We start from the raw sequence: 15,846 nt of genomic DNA, 5'->3' as shown, positions 1-15,846 counted from the left end.
TTAGTGTGTACCACTGTATAACTGTAAGAAGTTGAAAGAAAGTGGGTTTGTTTAAAAGCTGAACAAATTATTGTCTAGTAGAAATAACACTCTATTAACAATAGATCAAAAAAACTCAATAAAAAAAATAGCCTTGTTATTACACTTATAAACACTGTCATCAGGTTAAGTGGTACTGCATGAACTAAAATAGAAAAATGTGTTGTCTAATAACATTTTGTGTCAACATATTCACAACTAGCTTTATTTAAATTATATTCATAGCAATTTAGTTTTATATAACATCATTTTTAAGACAAAGGGTTGTGAACAGGCTATTATCACCTTTTCTACCACACTACTCTTTAGAGTAATTGTTTCCGTTTTACAGCCAGTATAACTAATACTTCAAAGATTAATCCTCTTATTGATAATATTATTATTATTGTTTTAATAATAATAATAACAACAATAATGATAAATAATGTATATGATTATGAGTTAAATGTATCCAGCCCTGACTTGAAATTTCCATTAAACAAGACTATGTGTGATTTGCACTTTGGGCCAGAAATTGGCCAGATGGGGCTTCAAGAAAGTGGGGAAATCGAAGAAAAACACAGAATAAACCTAAAGGAAAATGTTTGATTAGCTTCCTAAAGCATTACCTTATTATTATCTGTCCATACACACACACACACAAAACATTAACGGACAAAAGCTGACAAAAAGGGAGTGCTACTACGCAAGTAAACCCAGTGAGAGAGGTTACAGTTTACACAGAGAATGTAGAATCTATGGATAATTGTAGATCAACCATCTAGGATGCAGCCAAACAACTAGTAGCTCAGTGTTACACTAGAGTTCAACAAGGTACAACATAAATGCTACAGCAAGATGGAGCCAGCTGATGGGACGGAGGGAGCCATCATCACCATCACCAGGTCTTGAAATGCAGAGGCAGCTGACCAGAGATTGAAAATCATTATTAAGATGAACACCTGAAACCTCAGTGGCTGATTACCAAGACTAAATGAAGCAACTTCTGAAAGTCTACTAGAAGATGTGAATGCAGCACTAGTAACAATCCCTACTATGATCATCACTGACACCAGCATGATGATTGACACCTGTCCATCCCTGACCCTCAAGCTCCCAGGCCTCTAGTTGAATAACGTGTAAAAACTATCAGATAAAAGCTGAACTTTTGAACCATTATCTCAAATTTGCCGTTGGATCTTAAACCAGAAATGTCTTCAGGGTGTCGCAAAAAACAAAAACCTTAGCCTTGCTGTTCTAATCCTTTGGGGAGGACTACATTTGAAATTTGGTTAAATGGCAAATGTTTAAATGGTTTCCCTTACATTTATAATTAGATTGCAAATATCTCAATATGAATAAAGAGGAATATAACAAAAATGAGCCAGACATAAAAGAAAAACAGGTAAAAGGCAAAAATTAAAGGTGTTAAAATATGAAAGAGTGGATTAATAAACTAATAATTTTATATACTGTTTGAGAGTTTAATGTGAATAATGTGTAATCTCTTCATACGTGTGGAAATTTAATTTTTTGGAAAAACAACAACAGCAATATATACATTTTATATCCATTTATGCTTTGCTTTTACTGTATTCACCTGCCATGTGATCAATACACTATATAGTTACACTTTACATTTAAAACATCATCTTCAAATTTCTGTATTCTTTTAACATTAAGTGCATTCAAATCATTTCTACCATTGAACATTTACTTAATATCCCTAATTCAAGATGGGGGTGGTTGAAAGTATAAACACCAGAGGGCAGTCAAGAGACTCTGCACCAAAGAGCTACAGGTCTTCAAGAAAAGCACGTCTGGGAATAAATGCAAAACTGCTTCTGCCTAGAAGACACTGTTAGATGGACACAGAGTGAAACGTGTATACAAAGAAAGTAGACAAGAGAAGTTTAGACTGTTTACTCATTTCCAGCTCAATTTCATTCCTTAATGAGACCTGTGGGCTGAAAGCTCCAGAGAAACTAGAAAGCAAAAACCTTGAGTTCAGATAATTTTGTTGCATATACCTTTTTACCGTTTTCAATTAAAATAAAGATTTTATTTATTCGTTAACTGTTTTAATGCAAGCTGTGAACAATGACTAGCAGTTTTTGGAAGCAGTGACCTAAACGTCACAGTTTGTGTCACTGAGAGTAACACTTGCATAGGAGACATCATTAAATCAACTCTAGGTATCAAACATCACTTCAAAAATAGACTCTAATAAGATATATTAGGTAAGAATTTGAAAAGCACACACATTAACATTTGTGTATTAACAGAAACTTTAGTAACAACACTGCACTGCATTCATTTTAATTCAGCACACAGGGCTTTAAAGGGCCTTAAGAGAAAACCCTGGTCTTTGTACACACACTTCTTGAATTTCTTTTTCCCACTGTTAAGTCAGGATTTTATTGATTCAATCTGCTAAAGACAGTTTGCAGATTGAAGCCACTGCAACATTACGGAGGCAAAAAGTAAAAACACGGTATTTCCTGTTGCTACACCACCGTTCTCCACAAATCTCCAAAGATACCGTTTTTATGACCAATAATGATAGTATTTAAAATTTGATTCCTTAATTTACTGAATATTCACTTGTGTGTCTTGCTGCTTTTAACGTGGCTACAAAATGGCTGTTTTGGAAACATGCACTTTGACAGATTTTACAGTACTTTACAGGTGATCTGGTCTGAGGCCTGATCACCTTTCTTCCTTTCACAATACACATAATCTCCTGCTTTATGCTTTACACTGTGAATCAAAACTCAGAAATCATATTTGAAGAACAGTCAACTCCATAAGTAATTGAACATGGTCACATTTTTATCATTTTGGCTTAATCATGTCTTTGAAGTGTCTAACTGTGGTCCCCACCCTTATTTCTCTTTTCTATCATCATGTAAGCTAATGACCCCTGATTGACATATTTTATGGATTTCATATTCTAATTAGTGCAGAACAGCTGATAAACTGTACAATTAACCAGCATAGTAAACACAAACTGCAGGGTTTTTTGTAGAACAAGTGATTTGGATGATTTCTAGTAGATTATCAAAGATTTTCTTCCTGATTGTTTTAAGCCATTCTGTCTGTATTATAGATTTCTTTACCATCATACATAATTAGTAAGCCTCCAATTTAATAAATGCAGCGTTTGTTTATCTCACTGATGCTTGGCTACTGGTCTTTTAGCTGCATACCTTTTGAATGTAGAGCTCTTAAGCAGACTGATGCTCGTGTCCTTTTATTTACATCTTAAATAATTTTTAAAACAACAAAAAACAAATAACTGTTACCAAAAGCACCAGGACAATATCTCAGGAGTGTAAGGAGTGTTTTATATGCTCAGACTCAGCTACACGCTTTAAAACTCATCAGACAGTGTCTTGTAGTGCAAAGAAATAATAGTCTGAAGCATCCTACTAAAGCAATCGACTGACAAAGTCAGTCACTAGACTTGGTGCTGCATTTAACTTCCTTAAAGCAAACCATCCCAAAAACATCGGAAGGAAACCGACTGCAAAGGCCTGACAATGCATCACAAGGAAGAATCCCAGGATTTCATCATGTCTTCAGTGACCTCTGATTTCAGCCTCTGGCTACAAATGATTTGCAGCAAAATATTACAAATGACTTTGTAATATTGACTCAATTTATAATGACTGACTCAATTTATGATTAGAATAGTCCTTTCCAATTCCTTGACACTTCATACATTATTTTTGACAGAACCCACACAACAAAGCTGAAAGCACATGTAAAGTGTTTTGATTATTTGATTTCTAAAATTAGATAAATAGTGTCACAGTTCAAAAACGTATGGAGCTGACTGTATATTAAGTGCGGGACTCGCGTTACACGGGCACTGTCTTCAGGTTGCCTTGGGTCCCCAGTCTGCCTTTTACAGATCTGTCTTCTCATTGCTTACTGAGCTGCTGGCAGCTTCATCCCCGGTCGTGGACTCGGAGGCTGCGTCTTTGGGCTGGAAGCCCAGTGAGGCTGAGTTGATGCAGTAGCGTTTTCCTGTGGGTCTTGGTCCATCATCAAACAGGTGTCCGAGATGACCTCCACACTGAGGAGAGATTAATTATTACAATTATTACTGTGATTGCTAAATTGCTTAATTGTGGCTTTTTAATAAAGGGTTTGAAAAGTTTTACATTTCCAAAATTTTTGGACCCCAATTGTGGTGTGCAACTCTTAGTTCCATTTGTCTATGAAACATTCATCAGCATTCAATTTTACTCTCACGATCACGGTCATAACACAGTGAACAACAGATGCTGTTAAGCTGTAGTCTAGTGTTGATAATGTACCTGGCTGCAAGTGGTCTCAACTCTGTGCATCCCATAGGAGAAGTCATCTGACAAAGTAACAGACTCCTCCTTTAAAAGTTCAAAGAAGGACGGCCAACCTAAACACACAATGCTATCATGTTAGGAACACATTAGCACCCAGAAGTAATTGGGACAGTAATATAATAATAATAATAATAGCATTTAAACATTTAAAGCAGTTTAGAAATGTGAAACATATACACCGTGATTAGACACATCAATACAACACTACAAGGACAGACTGGAATAGATGCTACAATGATACCTTCTCAGGGTAAAATTAAAATAAAGACCTGTAAGTATTACCTTTGTTTAACTCACCTGATCCTGAGTCAAATTTAGAATTAGAGCTATAAAAGAAAGCAGAAACCATAAAGTTATGTAACCACAATTTGCACCATCTTTAGGTTTACATCTAACTGGATGTTACAGCTCTAGTCTGTAAGCAACTATTTTGTCAGCTCGTCAACACAAAGAATAAACAGCTTTCTACCTGAACAGCTGGGCCCCACAGACAACACAGGTGTAGGTCCCCTCTTCATTGTGATGCGTGAACTCACCAGTGAATGCACTGTGGAAAAAGCATGTGTTGTTAAGATGGACAAGTGGGAAGCTGTTGGGGTGCAAACATCGGGGCTTCCACTCTTTTCAAGAAATGAAATTCCAGGTCATACTAAAATACATAAAGGCTTCCATGTCAGGTTGGGGATCAGGCCCAAAGATTATCAAGTTCTTCCACGTGGAAGTCTCTTTTAAAACACACAAGCAAATGTTTTAGGTGCTTAAAAGGCTTTGAATCCATGAGAACTACATTCAACAGCCACTTTATTAGTTTCACCCCTTTAATTGCTTGTTAAAGCAAATATCTAATCAGCCAATCACATGGCAGGAACTTCATGTACTTAGGTATACACACATGGTCCAGACAATCTGCTGACGTTCATGCCAAACATCAAAACTGGGAAGAAAGTCGATTAATGGGACTTTGAGTGTGGTGTTATCATTGGTCCCAGACAGGCTGGGCTGATTGTTTCAGCAAAATGCTGAGCTACAGGGATTTTCATGCACAACCATCTGAAGGGTTTATAGAAAGTAGCCTAAAAAGAAAATATCAAGTAAGTGGGAATATTCTCTGGGCAAAAAGTGTCTCGCTGATGTGAGAGGAGAATGGCCAGACTGCTTTGAGCTGACAGAAAGACAACAGCAACTCAAATAACCACTCGTTACTACATCTTTGAACACACAAGATGTTGAACCTTGAAGCAGATACTACAGCCACAGAAGACAGCACTCAGTGCCCCTCCTGTCAGCTCAAAACAGGAAACTGAGGCTACAGTGAAAACAAACAGAAGATCAGAGAAGCCTGTTTTGATGAATCTCGATTTCTGCTGCTGCCATAAACAACATTAAAGACAGGATCCATCTTGTCTTGTATCAATGGATCCGGCAGCTGCTGCTGGTGGTGTAATAGTGTGGGGGATAGATTAGCACAAACTATAATTTAAATGCTACAGCCTGCAAAGCCAGCCAGTCGTGGCTCGGACCCATTGTAATGTGCTCTGTTGCACTTGTAGTTACTGTGTGAACCAAGTTTTACAATTTTCAATCTGCTTCAGTGTTGTGGGTGCTACGGCCGTTGTCATGGCTACGATAAGGATACGGCAGCATATGAAATATTTATACAGTAAGAGGTGTTAAAAGAGCAGTAAATAACAGTATACTAAATAATGGGATACAAGCTTTTAAGACCAATATAGTCCCAAGACTTACTGCAATAGTACTTAGATGTATACTACTTGACATTAGTGTACTTATTAAATGAAGTATACTTGGAAATCCTTAAACATTACTCAAGTTTACATAAATCAACTCTAATATAAGGGTAAAGTGTAACCCTTTTTCTAGTCCGGCATTTTCAAACCCACTGAAAAGCTCGTATTTGTGTTTTGAGGGGTGAGGACTGAGGACACTTACTCACTGTGTTATACTATATAAGGCAAGTCCCTCAATGAATTTGCAATGATGGGACCACAATAACTTTATTTAATTATATATTCAATGTCCTGTGAGTTTTGTGTGACCTTGCAATGTAAAGCATAAAAACATTGCAACAAAGCTGTCCCGAAATTAGCCATCGCGGGCCACAACAATAACAAAAATGTCGGTGAAATCCTGGTGGGACTGACTACTGAATCTCTTCATAGGAAAGGACTTGACATCTGCCAACAAAGTTGCTTAGCTAATAGTTTAAATTTCATCCAATTCTGATGACAAACTGCATATTTTTCAAAATTCAAGTGAGGGAGAGGCAGTTAAGGGATTTGGGATGTAGCCACTGGTTCGTCCTACCTCTCAGTTCCTCTCTGCTGTGTGATGTGGTACTGCATGGGTGTGAGGCGTTTTCTCAACTCCTCCTCAGAGAATTTCACGGGCCATGTCTTTTTAGTCCTACATGCTCCTGAGGGGTAAGGACAAGATAAAATAAATTTGCAGGTCTTCCAAGAAGAAAAAAAAAAGCTGCATGTCACCGTTACACTATCCCTCATGTCCACAGGAACATCTTGTCTTGACATGATGCTGAGACACAAAATAATCCATAAAAGAAAACCTAAAGTAGTTTAATGGTTAAAACTCGACAGTGCTTTCATTAAAATTAAGATGGTGACACTAGCATGTTTACAATTAAACTGTTATGCTATTTGGTTACACATTCAATAACTGATCATTTTAATGAATGGTGTCCCAAATTAACATGTAGTATGGCCATGTGCATATGAGCATCAGGGACAAACTGAATAGTGGTAGGTTGTTTAAAGATACACTTTATGATAAGTAGATATTAAAACATTCCCAAAACTCCATTATTGATTTCTAAGCTCTTTGCTCTGAGATTTTTTTTCTACTCTATTGGAGAAATCATCACTGCTTTGTCATGCAGACATTTGTTGTGCAAGGATTACTGACTAAAAAAAAATGCAAATTGGGTTTTCATCCAAGCACATAACGGAGCTATAACTTAAAATGATAAATGATATAAAATAAACCCTTAAACATTAGGTGTACAATTATTCAACAAAACCACTCAGTGCAAGCTGCTAGGAAGCCAAGCAGTGAATCCTTTGACTGTTGTTAGCAGTTCACAATTCAGCCATTTAACAGGAGCATGTGAGTGGAGCTACAAACCCAGCCGATTTCTGCACCACTAGTAAAACTAATGCTGGTTCGTCTACATCAAGCCGGCTGTAACGTAAAACACGTCCACAACAGGTGCTTCAGCTCATTGTTGTCTGTCCACAATAAAAAGTCAAAGACTCCTGCCACTATACATGCATAGACAAGAAAGTGAAGTAGAGCTGTACTGTTGAGGTTTACAAGCGTTTAACCAAAACCAAAAAAAGTTAGGACAATCAATACAGTTATGGTTCTGAACTATTTTCATAGAGGTGCTGACATTTGGGTCGCTTGCAAAAATGCCTAACCAATAATTCTGTCCTGTGCGTGGGTGGCGCTAGATTTGACCTAGGTTGGGGGGCAGTAGCCCCCTTGGCCAGCTACCAGCACAGCACCTGACTATATGAAATTAAAAGAAAAAAAATATTAGCAAAACAATTACTTTTTTTTTTAATGGATTAATATTTTAAATTACATGTCAGCTTGTTGGCAGAGGGGCCTGTTTGCGGCCTGTCCTTTAAACACCATGCTGTGTTTGGAAAGTGAAGAGGACATTAACTTTTTTAACCCCCTTTCTGGCTTGATGTAAAATTTATGTATTTCTCCGTTTTGGAAAAGCTGGAAATCCACATGCACAAGTGAATGGAGGGGAGGAAAACTGTTATTCTGAAGAGGGTGGGAAAAAAGGAAAAGATGCATTAATGGTTTTAGCCATCTTAAAAAAAGTGCATGGGTGATGTGATTCACATTTCAGCCAAGTGTAGAAGAATGTGTAATAATGTAAAAAACCTTTGAGAATGTTCTATGTTTGTAGAGTTTAGGGATCTAAACTTGGCATTTTAGTTATTTAGATACATCTGATTTAAACCTTGTGATGGTGCCAGTGTGTAATTTCAATATAGATACTACAATAAAGCTGTATTTGGACAGCAGAAAAAAAAACAAACATTATTGCAAATTAATGTGTCTAGGGAACCACAGGCAAATGTGTTAGCCACAATAAGACCACAGATGATATCTTGGGTTTGCCTTACTAGACTAATGTTAGAGATGTGGTAATAAAAAAATTGATTTCATCAAAACATAGCAAAGAAGACAACCGAACTGCTTCAATACAACTGGATCTTATACTTGTTCAATCTTGCTAATTTATATCAAAGTATAAAACACTGTGCAAAATTAGCAGAATAATAATAATAATACATTTTGTTGGTTGAGGATAAGTTAAGAACATGCACCTGATTTTGCGACATTTTACTAACATTTTTTTGATGACCGTTTTGAATGCAGCTATAATAGAGATTTTGATGGAGAATGTAGTTTTAAAATATGCAGACACGATAAGTGATTTTCCATACTGCAGAGAAATTAATACAGAATTCTATGAAATCCTGCGTCATAAGATCAAGTATCCAAGTATGTAAAACACAAAAGTATTGTGATTGTGTCAGTGATTTATGAAAGCCCCTAATTTTACATGCCACACTGAAAACTAATCATCAGGATTCCTTCTCAAAGTAGAGACTAGACCATTGACTGGGCCATATTTTAGCAATCCTGCGTTGCTTCATAAAAAAAAATAATAATAATAATAATAAATAATAACTGGGAAAGTGCTTTGCATTTGATATTAGCCAGGTCTATGATGCTCTCTGCTGGACTCGAAAATGCAATACACCTTTGTTTTCTGGGTTGCCGTTTGACTTTAACATGGCGTGGGATTTATCGACTTTAATGTGACATGGAAAGTTCTTTCAGTAATAATAAAAAAAAATGCTACAGCAACCACATTCACCAGTATCTGGATTGTCCAGATACAGCTGTAGTTATGATCATAAAAAAAATAAACATAAAATCACATTCACTGCAATCCAGGGACGTCTAAATGTGACTTAAAAACCGATTCTATTTCTCTTGATGTAGTGTCCAATTAAATTGACCATGATTCAAAGTTGGAAAAGAACGATAAAAACTTCTAATTAGGGTTAATTCTTTTTATAGACGCTGTAAATAACTGCTCTTTAAAATGTGTTTAATTTATTAACACTATGTCCACTTGTCCACTTAACTTAGCATTGAATTTGACTTAATTTTTACTTTAGGGTCCAATAGCCAGCCCTGTTTAAGCAATATCCAAAGTAAAAAAATATACTGATGGCTGTTCCAAACCAAATGCAAGAAAAAGTGAAAGCAGCTAACAACAGTGTGAACACACACTCTGGGACAGTAAAGACATGCTGACACACCAGCCAGATGTTAAGGCTAGAGAGGCAGAGCACAGCAGGCACACAGCACCCAGTCAGTGGACCTGAGGGAAGACTGCAGGCCCTTAGAGCCACAGGCTGACTCTTGGTTATTAGATGCAGCAGATTGAAGCCCGACATGGCTGCTGGAAGAGAGTTGATCCACCAAACCACTAGAACCAAACACTCCTCAGCAGCAAGGATACACCAAGGACTGGGCTGAATGAAGGGGAGCAGAGAGAGGGAGAAACAACATGTGACAACACAGGTTAAGATTCTGTACATTAGGGATTAGATGTGGAATGAAAGTGTGGGTTGTCAGGATCAGGATGTGTTGGAGACCCATGAGATTTTGTTTTGAGAAACAAGACTAGAAAGCAAACCTAGAAAAATAAAACACATTAATACCTTAGGTGATATTTTATAATTCATTACAATGAAAGTATCCAGTGGATTAAGATTTGGCGTGCAGATACTTCCTTAAATTAAAATAGAATGCTGTTATATAATCCCAGATCTGTGATACAGGAAGATTTAATTATTTTTTATAAGATATTTTCTTCCTAATACTAATAATACTAAACTACAGAAAGCCTTCACTGATTTTGAAATTGCTTTTTTTGGTTCCTTTGCGTAGTTACAGTTTGAGTACATAAATGCCATTAAACTCATAGACCACACCTCTGACTTCCCTATATCAAAATATCTCTCTGCTAGCTGAAAAAAGCCTCTAGATCACATCATTCATTTCAAAACTCCTAATGATACAAAATTCCTCCAGGTGATGTCATCTGGAGGAGTTTTTCAGCTAGAATTAGAGACATTTTTTAATATAGTGAAGCCAAAGGAAAGTTTAAAATCAATAATGTACATTTACACCGTAAAGTAAAGCCACAGAAAGCATGTTGAAAATTGGTGAAATCAGTTGGAGTATAGCTGAAGTAGCTTGGGTCTAGTTTGGAAGCATACTGTAGGAAACGTCCAAGGTAAAAATATCAACCAAACAATGTATTTATGAAGAAATACTGTAGGTCACCCAGCGAACTTCGATTTGTATCTGACCCAGAGGTGTCCAGTGAGCTTAACTGTTAAAAATGACTAAAGCTGTTTTTATAAAAAGAAAGATAAATTAACACAAACAAAACAAGAGACATATTTGTTGGGGAAAAACAAGCAATTTAGAATCTGAAAATAGAGTTAAAACAGTTAGAGGCATCGCACAAACCTTGGTCGTAGACCTTTTAGCAATCTACAATGTTTTCGAAAAAGAAAAAGAACCAACTGGTACACTGAACAACATACAACAGGACAGGTCACCAAAAGGGAAAAGAACAGCTTATGACAGAAGTATTGTGACAGCTGTAAAGACATAACAAAAACGACACTCAGAGACGTCACCAGCAACCTGCAGAGCAGCGGTGAAGGTATCACAATCCACTGTTTGAAGAAAACTTAATAATTAGCAGAAATAGAGACCAAACCACAAGATGTAAACTCCTCATCAGCACTAACAATAAGATAACTGGGTTGGAAATTGCAAAAAAAGTACTGAAATGAAACACAGTAGTTCTGAACATTTCTTTTATGTAATGATGAGACCAAGATGAACCTGTACCACAGTGGTAGAAAAATGTTGAATATGAAGAAATGATCTACTTATGATTCAAACCGTATTTTTATATATATATATATATATATATATATATATATATATATATATATATATATATATATATATATATATATATATATATATATATATATATATATATATATATATATATATATATATATATATATATATATATATATATATATATATATATATATAGTCAAAGTTATGCATTTTGTTATGCACAATAGGAACTGTACTGTGAATGCATATCACATCCCAAATAAACTATTTAATCAAGTGTAAAACACAAACATTATTAGTTTAGAATGAAAAGGTGAGCAATTTGTATGACTTCATATTTTAGTCCTGGTGCAGCAAACTGTAAATGCAAATTTGGGTTTAATGACAACAGCTCAGGATAAATTAAAAAAAAAAAAGAATTACTTTTTCTCAATTATCAACATCATAATCTGGACCAGAGACTCAGTCTTGACATCCTTTCTCCAGCAAACACACACTTCCCCATTAGGCTGCCAGATAGTGAAGTGAACTCATCAGGGTTTTGTCAAACACATTCCACTGCTCCAGAGTACAACAGCAGTGTGCTCGTCATTGTCCCCAGCGATTAGGCTTTAGCTTGTACTGGATGATTATTCTACAGTGGAAACATATCCCATGAAGCCTCCTAACAAACAGCTGATGTGCAAGTCATTGTGTTCCGAGGCCGTTTGGAATTTGTTAGCAATTGTTACGACAGACAATAAGACATGGTTTGCATGGCTATACGGTGGGTTTACTGCACGTGGTGGATCTAATTAGAAGGAGGGTTCACATAGCATACTAAAGCCAACAGGTTACTCTACCTAGAAGAGCAGCAGGCAGTGCAGGGCGGCAGACTGAGCTGCTGCCAAGAGCATGACGCCGGGCCACAAAGAGCCCTCGTCTAAGGAGGGCAGCCATGAGACACACTGAGTCAAACTGAGGGAGGGAGAGAGAGAGAGAAAGAGAAAAAAGCAGTTGGGTTATTCTGGTCTGTCCTGTTATTTCAGTTATTCGGTGAACAAAAATATCCACAGATCCGATTTTTAGATCGTTTCTTTGGCTGTGATGAATAAAGATCAAACAAACCAAGCTATTTATACAACTGAGAGACTGTTTCAGTCCCTGTGGACAATCTGATTAGTACTTTATTCACTCGTCTATCAGATGCACGGTTAACACAGACATTATGCTTTTAATTGGATGAAGAATCTTTTCTCTCAAACTACCACAACGCTGTGTTTTTATATATAAATTACCGTTGGAGGTCGCTTAAGGTGCCACCAGCCAGAGGGCTGCCAACAAAAGGAGGAGGAAATGCTTTGTAATTGCTGCTGATCTATTTTTAAAAATCTGTTACCAAGAAAAAAAAAAAAAAAAAAAAACCAAACTGAGACTGAGGAAGGACACTCGACTGGGGTGGGGGATGACTCTGCATAACCTGGCTTATTCCTGAAACGCTGTGTAAAAAAAATCCCGTACGAGTAGGAGGTGAAGAGTTCAAACATTAGGCTATGACATGATCCACGGCATCATAATCAGGATACTGATAATACTGTGTCCTTACATCAGCTGCTAAATCACTCCACTGTGCTCCTGGTCTTGGTTATGAAATATAAGAAATCAATCCACTCTACTCTGCTCTTCTACCCTCTGTTATGTTCAGCCACATTTTCTACAGCCCTTCAGCAATTAGTCATTTTCAAACTTACCAAGCAGAATTAACTTGAAAGTCTCTGATTGGTTAGATGGGTGAGACTCACAGGTGGCGTTTACAGATGAATTCACCTCTAATGAATTAGGATGTTTGCAGCATCTTCCTCTCGTCAGTAAGTCCGTTAATATTCGTTTGAAGTCATTACTAAAACTGGATCACAACTGGAACAGTTGTCGAATCTCATCCACAAGATTTCGCATTTTTAGAAATAATTATACCACTTAATTTAACTACTTCCCGTATGTTAAGATGCTAAAGGACAGATATTTTTTTTGAATTCTTAAAATCGAAAATTGAAACAATGCAATGTGTAGGAAAGTATCTGTCATGTTATAGTGACCCCACCGGGGGCACCGGTGAATGTTTAGGGCGCAGAAAGGTCCAGAAACGGCCCTGGCAGCGCCATATTGACACAGTGGGAGTTTTGACCAGGAACCGTTCTACCACCGGACAGTTCAGCTGATGACAGCAGGCTGTGAATTAGCAAAGTTGCAGTACATCGTAAAACACCGTAGAACCAAAAAGCACTCAAAAAGCACAAAGTCACTACAAACACGTTCTGGCAAATTCTGCTCATTTTCAAAGCTACGAATCACAGTAAACAAAAGTAGTTCGTGAAATAAAGAAACGACGCTTGACGTACCGGAGAAAAGCAGAAGCAGGAACACGACGGCGTTAAGAGGAGAGTGTGGCGAGGTGAACGGAAACCTGCCGGTGTACGGACGGTACATGAGATGGACCTGAACACACACACCAACAGGCTGAATGCTGTGTGTGAGGCGCATATCTCCAATTATGGCCAGGAATGTTTGTTCTTCTTCGTCTAACGTTTACTAGATGTCAGCAAACAGCGCACTACTGCCGCCCTGTGGACTGTATTATATGTAAAGAGAGCGAGAGAAATATATACGGTATATATCTATATATATAATATATACAGTTTTTTTTTTATTATTGTCCTTTCTGCTTATCCCGTGAGTTCAGGGTCGCCACAGCGGATCATTGTCCGCATGTTGATTTGGTCCAGTTTTTACACTGGATGCCCTTCCTGACGCAACCCTCCCCAATTTCTAGCGGGCTTGGACCGGCACTGCACGGCTGGGGAGGGGGAATGGGCTGTTAGGGGTTCAGTGTCTTGCCCAGGGACACTTCGACATATATCCAGGGCCGGGGATCGAACCACTCACCCTGTGGTCTGTGGACGACTGCCTTTACTATATACAGTATATACTATATATCAACTATATACATATATATATATATATATAGTTGGTTTTATATTTATTCTACGTATGTTTTATTCATTGTATTATTTCAGAGTTTAAAATGTTCGGTTCACTCATATATGTTATCTATTTGGATTTTTTTTTTAATTTTTGTTATCCCATAACCACAATTTTATACAATATTTTACTTTTTTTGAACACTTGTTGTAAGTCATCGGTAAAGCACTTTGAAATGTATTAACTTATGAAAAGTTTGATTGAATTTAAAGGGAAATACTGAACTTTTTCCTCTAATGCAACCGCAAGGGGACACAAGCCAGTGTCTTCTTGTGCCAGTCCAAAGTCTGGATAAATGCAGAGGGTTGTGGCAGGAAGGGCATTCGACGTAAAACACATGCCAAATCAAACATGCGAATCGTGACAATGACTTTCATACCGGATCGGTCGGGGCCCAGGTTAACAACGACCGCCACCGGTGCTGTTGACCTACAGGGTACCGGTGGAAATTGGACTACTGTTGGTCGAAGACGAAGAAGGAGAGGAGGATGGCGTGTTCATAGGCAGAGAGAAGAGGAAACCTAAGAAGGTAGGACTGACAGTAGGGACTTTGAATGTTGGGACTATGACAGGGAAGGCTAGAGAGTTGATTGACATGATGCAGAGAAGGAAGGTGGACATACTGTGTGTCCAGGAGACCAGGTGGAAAGGTAGCAAGGCTAGAAGCTTAGGAGCAGGGTTCAAGTTGTTCTACCATGGGTCAGATAGGAAGAGAAATGGAGTAGAACTTATCCTGAAAGAGGAGTTTGTGAGGAATGTTCCAGAGGTATCAGACAGGTTGATGAGTCTGAAGCTGGAAATTGAAGGCGTGATGTTCAATGTTGTGAGTGGTTGTGCCCCACAGGTAGGATGTAAGTTAGAAGAGAAGGAGAAATTCTGGAGTGAGTTAGATGAAAAGTGATGCAGAGCATCCACAGAGGTGAGAGAGTGGTGATTGGTGCAGATTTCAATGTAGGTGAAGGGACCAGAGGTGATGAGACTGTTATGGGGAGGTTTTGTCTTCAGGACAGGAACACAGAAGGTCAGATGGTGATTGACTTTGCAAAGAGGATGGAAATGGCTGTAGTGAACACTTTCTTCCAGAAGAGGCAGGAACATAGGGTGACATATAAGAGTGGAGGTAGAAACACTCAGGTGGACGACATCTTGTGTAGACGCTGTAATCTGAAAGAGATCAGTGACTGTAAAGCATTGGTAGGGGAGAGTGTAGCCAGACAACACAGGATGGTGGTGTGTAAAATGACTGTGGTGGTGAGGAAGATGAAGAGGACTAAGGCAGAGCAGAGGACAAAGTGGTGGAAGTTGAAAAAGGAAGAATGTCACGTAGTTTTCAGGGAGGAGCTGAGACAGACTCTGGGTGGTTTGGATGTGCTTCCAGATGACTGGACCTCTACAGCTAATTTGATCAGGGAGA

At 37.9% G+C, this 15,846-nt stretch overlaps 1 protein-coding gene across 7 annotated transcripts; it reads right to left on the bottom strand.

The window, feature by feature from the left end:
* Nucleotides 1-1,530: 1,530 nt before the first annotated feature.
* Nucleotides 1,531-13,964, bottom strand: msrb3 (methionine sulfoxide reductase B3). Of its 7 annotated transcripts, XM_067490137.1 has the most exons (8): nucleotides 13,793-13,921; nucleotides 13,145-13,622; nucleotides 12,257-12,371; nucleotides 6,714-6,822; nucleotides 4,858-4,935; nucleotides 4,671-4,714; nucleotides 4,344-4,441; nucleotides 1,531-4,099 (listed from the first exon to the last, which is right to left on the bottom strand). In XM_067490137.1, the coding sequence occupies exons 3-8, from the start codon at nucleotides 12,351-12,353 to the stop codon at nucleotides 3,929-3,931; spliced, it is 597 nt and encodes a 198-aa protein (XP_067346238.1). In that variant the 5' UTR covers nucleotides 12,354-12,371; nucleotides 13,145-13,622; nucleotides 13,793-13,921; the 3' UTR covers nucleotides 1,531-3,928. The 7 variants fall into 7 exon arrangements, with proteins under 7 accessions (XP_067346238.1, XP_067346241.1, XP_067346242.1 ...); XM_067490140.1 differs by lacking the exon at nucleotides 13,145-13,622 and having other exon boundaries at nucleotides 4,686-4,714; nucleotides 13,793-13,922; XM_067490141.1 differs by lacking the exons at nucleotides 12,257-12,371; nucleotides 13,145-13,622 and adding an exon at nucleotides 9,844-9,997 and having other exon boundaries at nucleotides 13,793-13,922.
* Between the last annotated feature and the right edge of the window lie 1,882 nt (nucleotides 13,965-15,846).

Source organism: Channa argus, chromosome 21, assembly GCF_033026475.1.
Source record: "Channa argus isolate prfri chromosome 21, Channa argus male v1.0, whole genome shotgun sequence".
Classification (NCBI taxonomy): domain Eukaryota; kingdom Metazoa; phylum Chordata; class Actinopteri; order Anabantiformes; family Channidae; genus Channa; species Channa argus.
The sequence above is the reverse complement of the archived record's forward strand: the minus strand, read 5'-3'. Positions and strand labels throughout refer to the sequence as shown.

What these genes read in the sequence shown, in the direction of transcription:
- msrb3 (XM_067490135.1), bottom strand. Translation starts at nt 13,934, where the DNA reads ATGCGCCTCACACACAGCATTCAGCCTGTTGGTGTGTGTGTTCAGGTC. An exon ending in CCTGCTTCTGCTTTTCTCCG is followed by an intron (nt 6,823 to 13,792) that starts GTACGTCAAGCG and finishes CTTACCCCTCAG; the next exon opens with GAGCATGTAGGACTAAAAAG. An exon ending in TTGAGACCACTTGCAGCCAG is followed by an intron (nt 4,100 to 4,343) that starts GTACATTATCAA and finishes ATCTCTCCTCAG; the next exon opens with TGTGGAGGTCATCTCGGACA.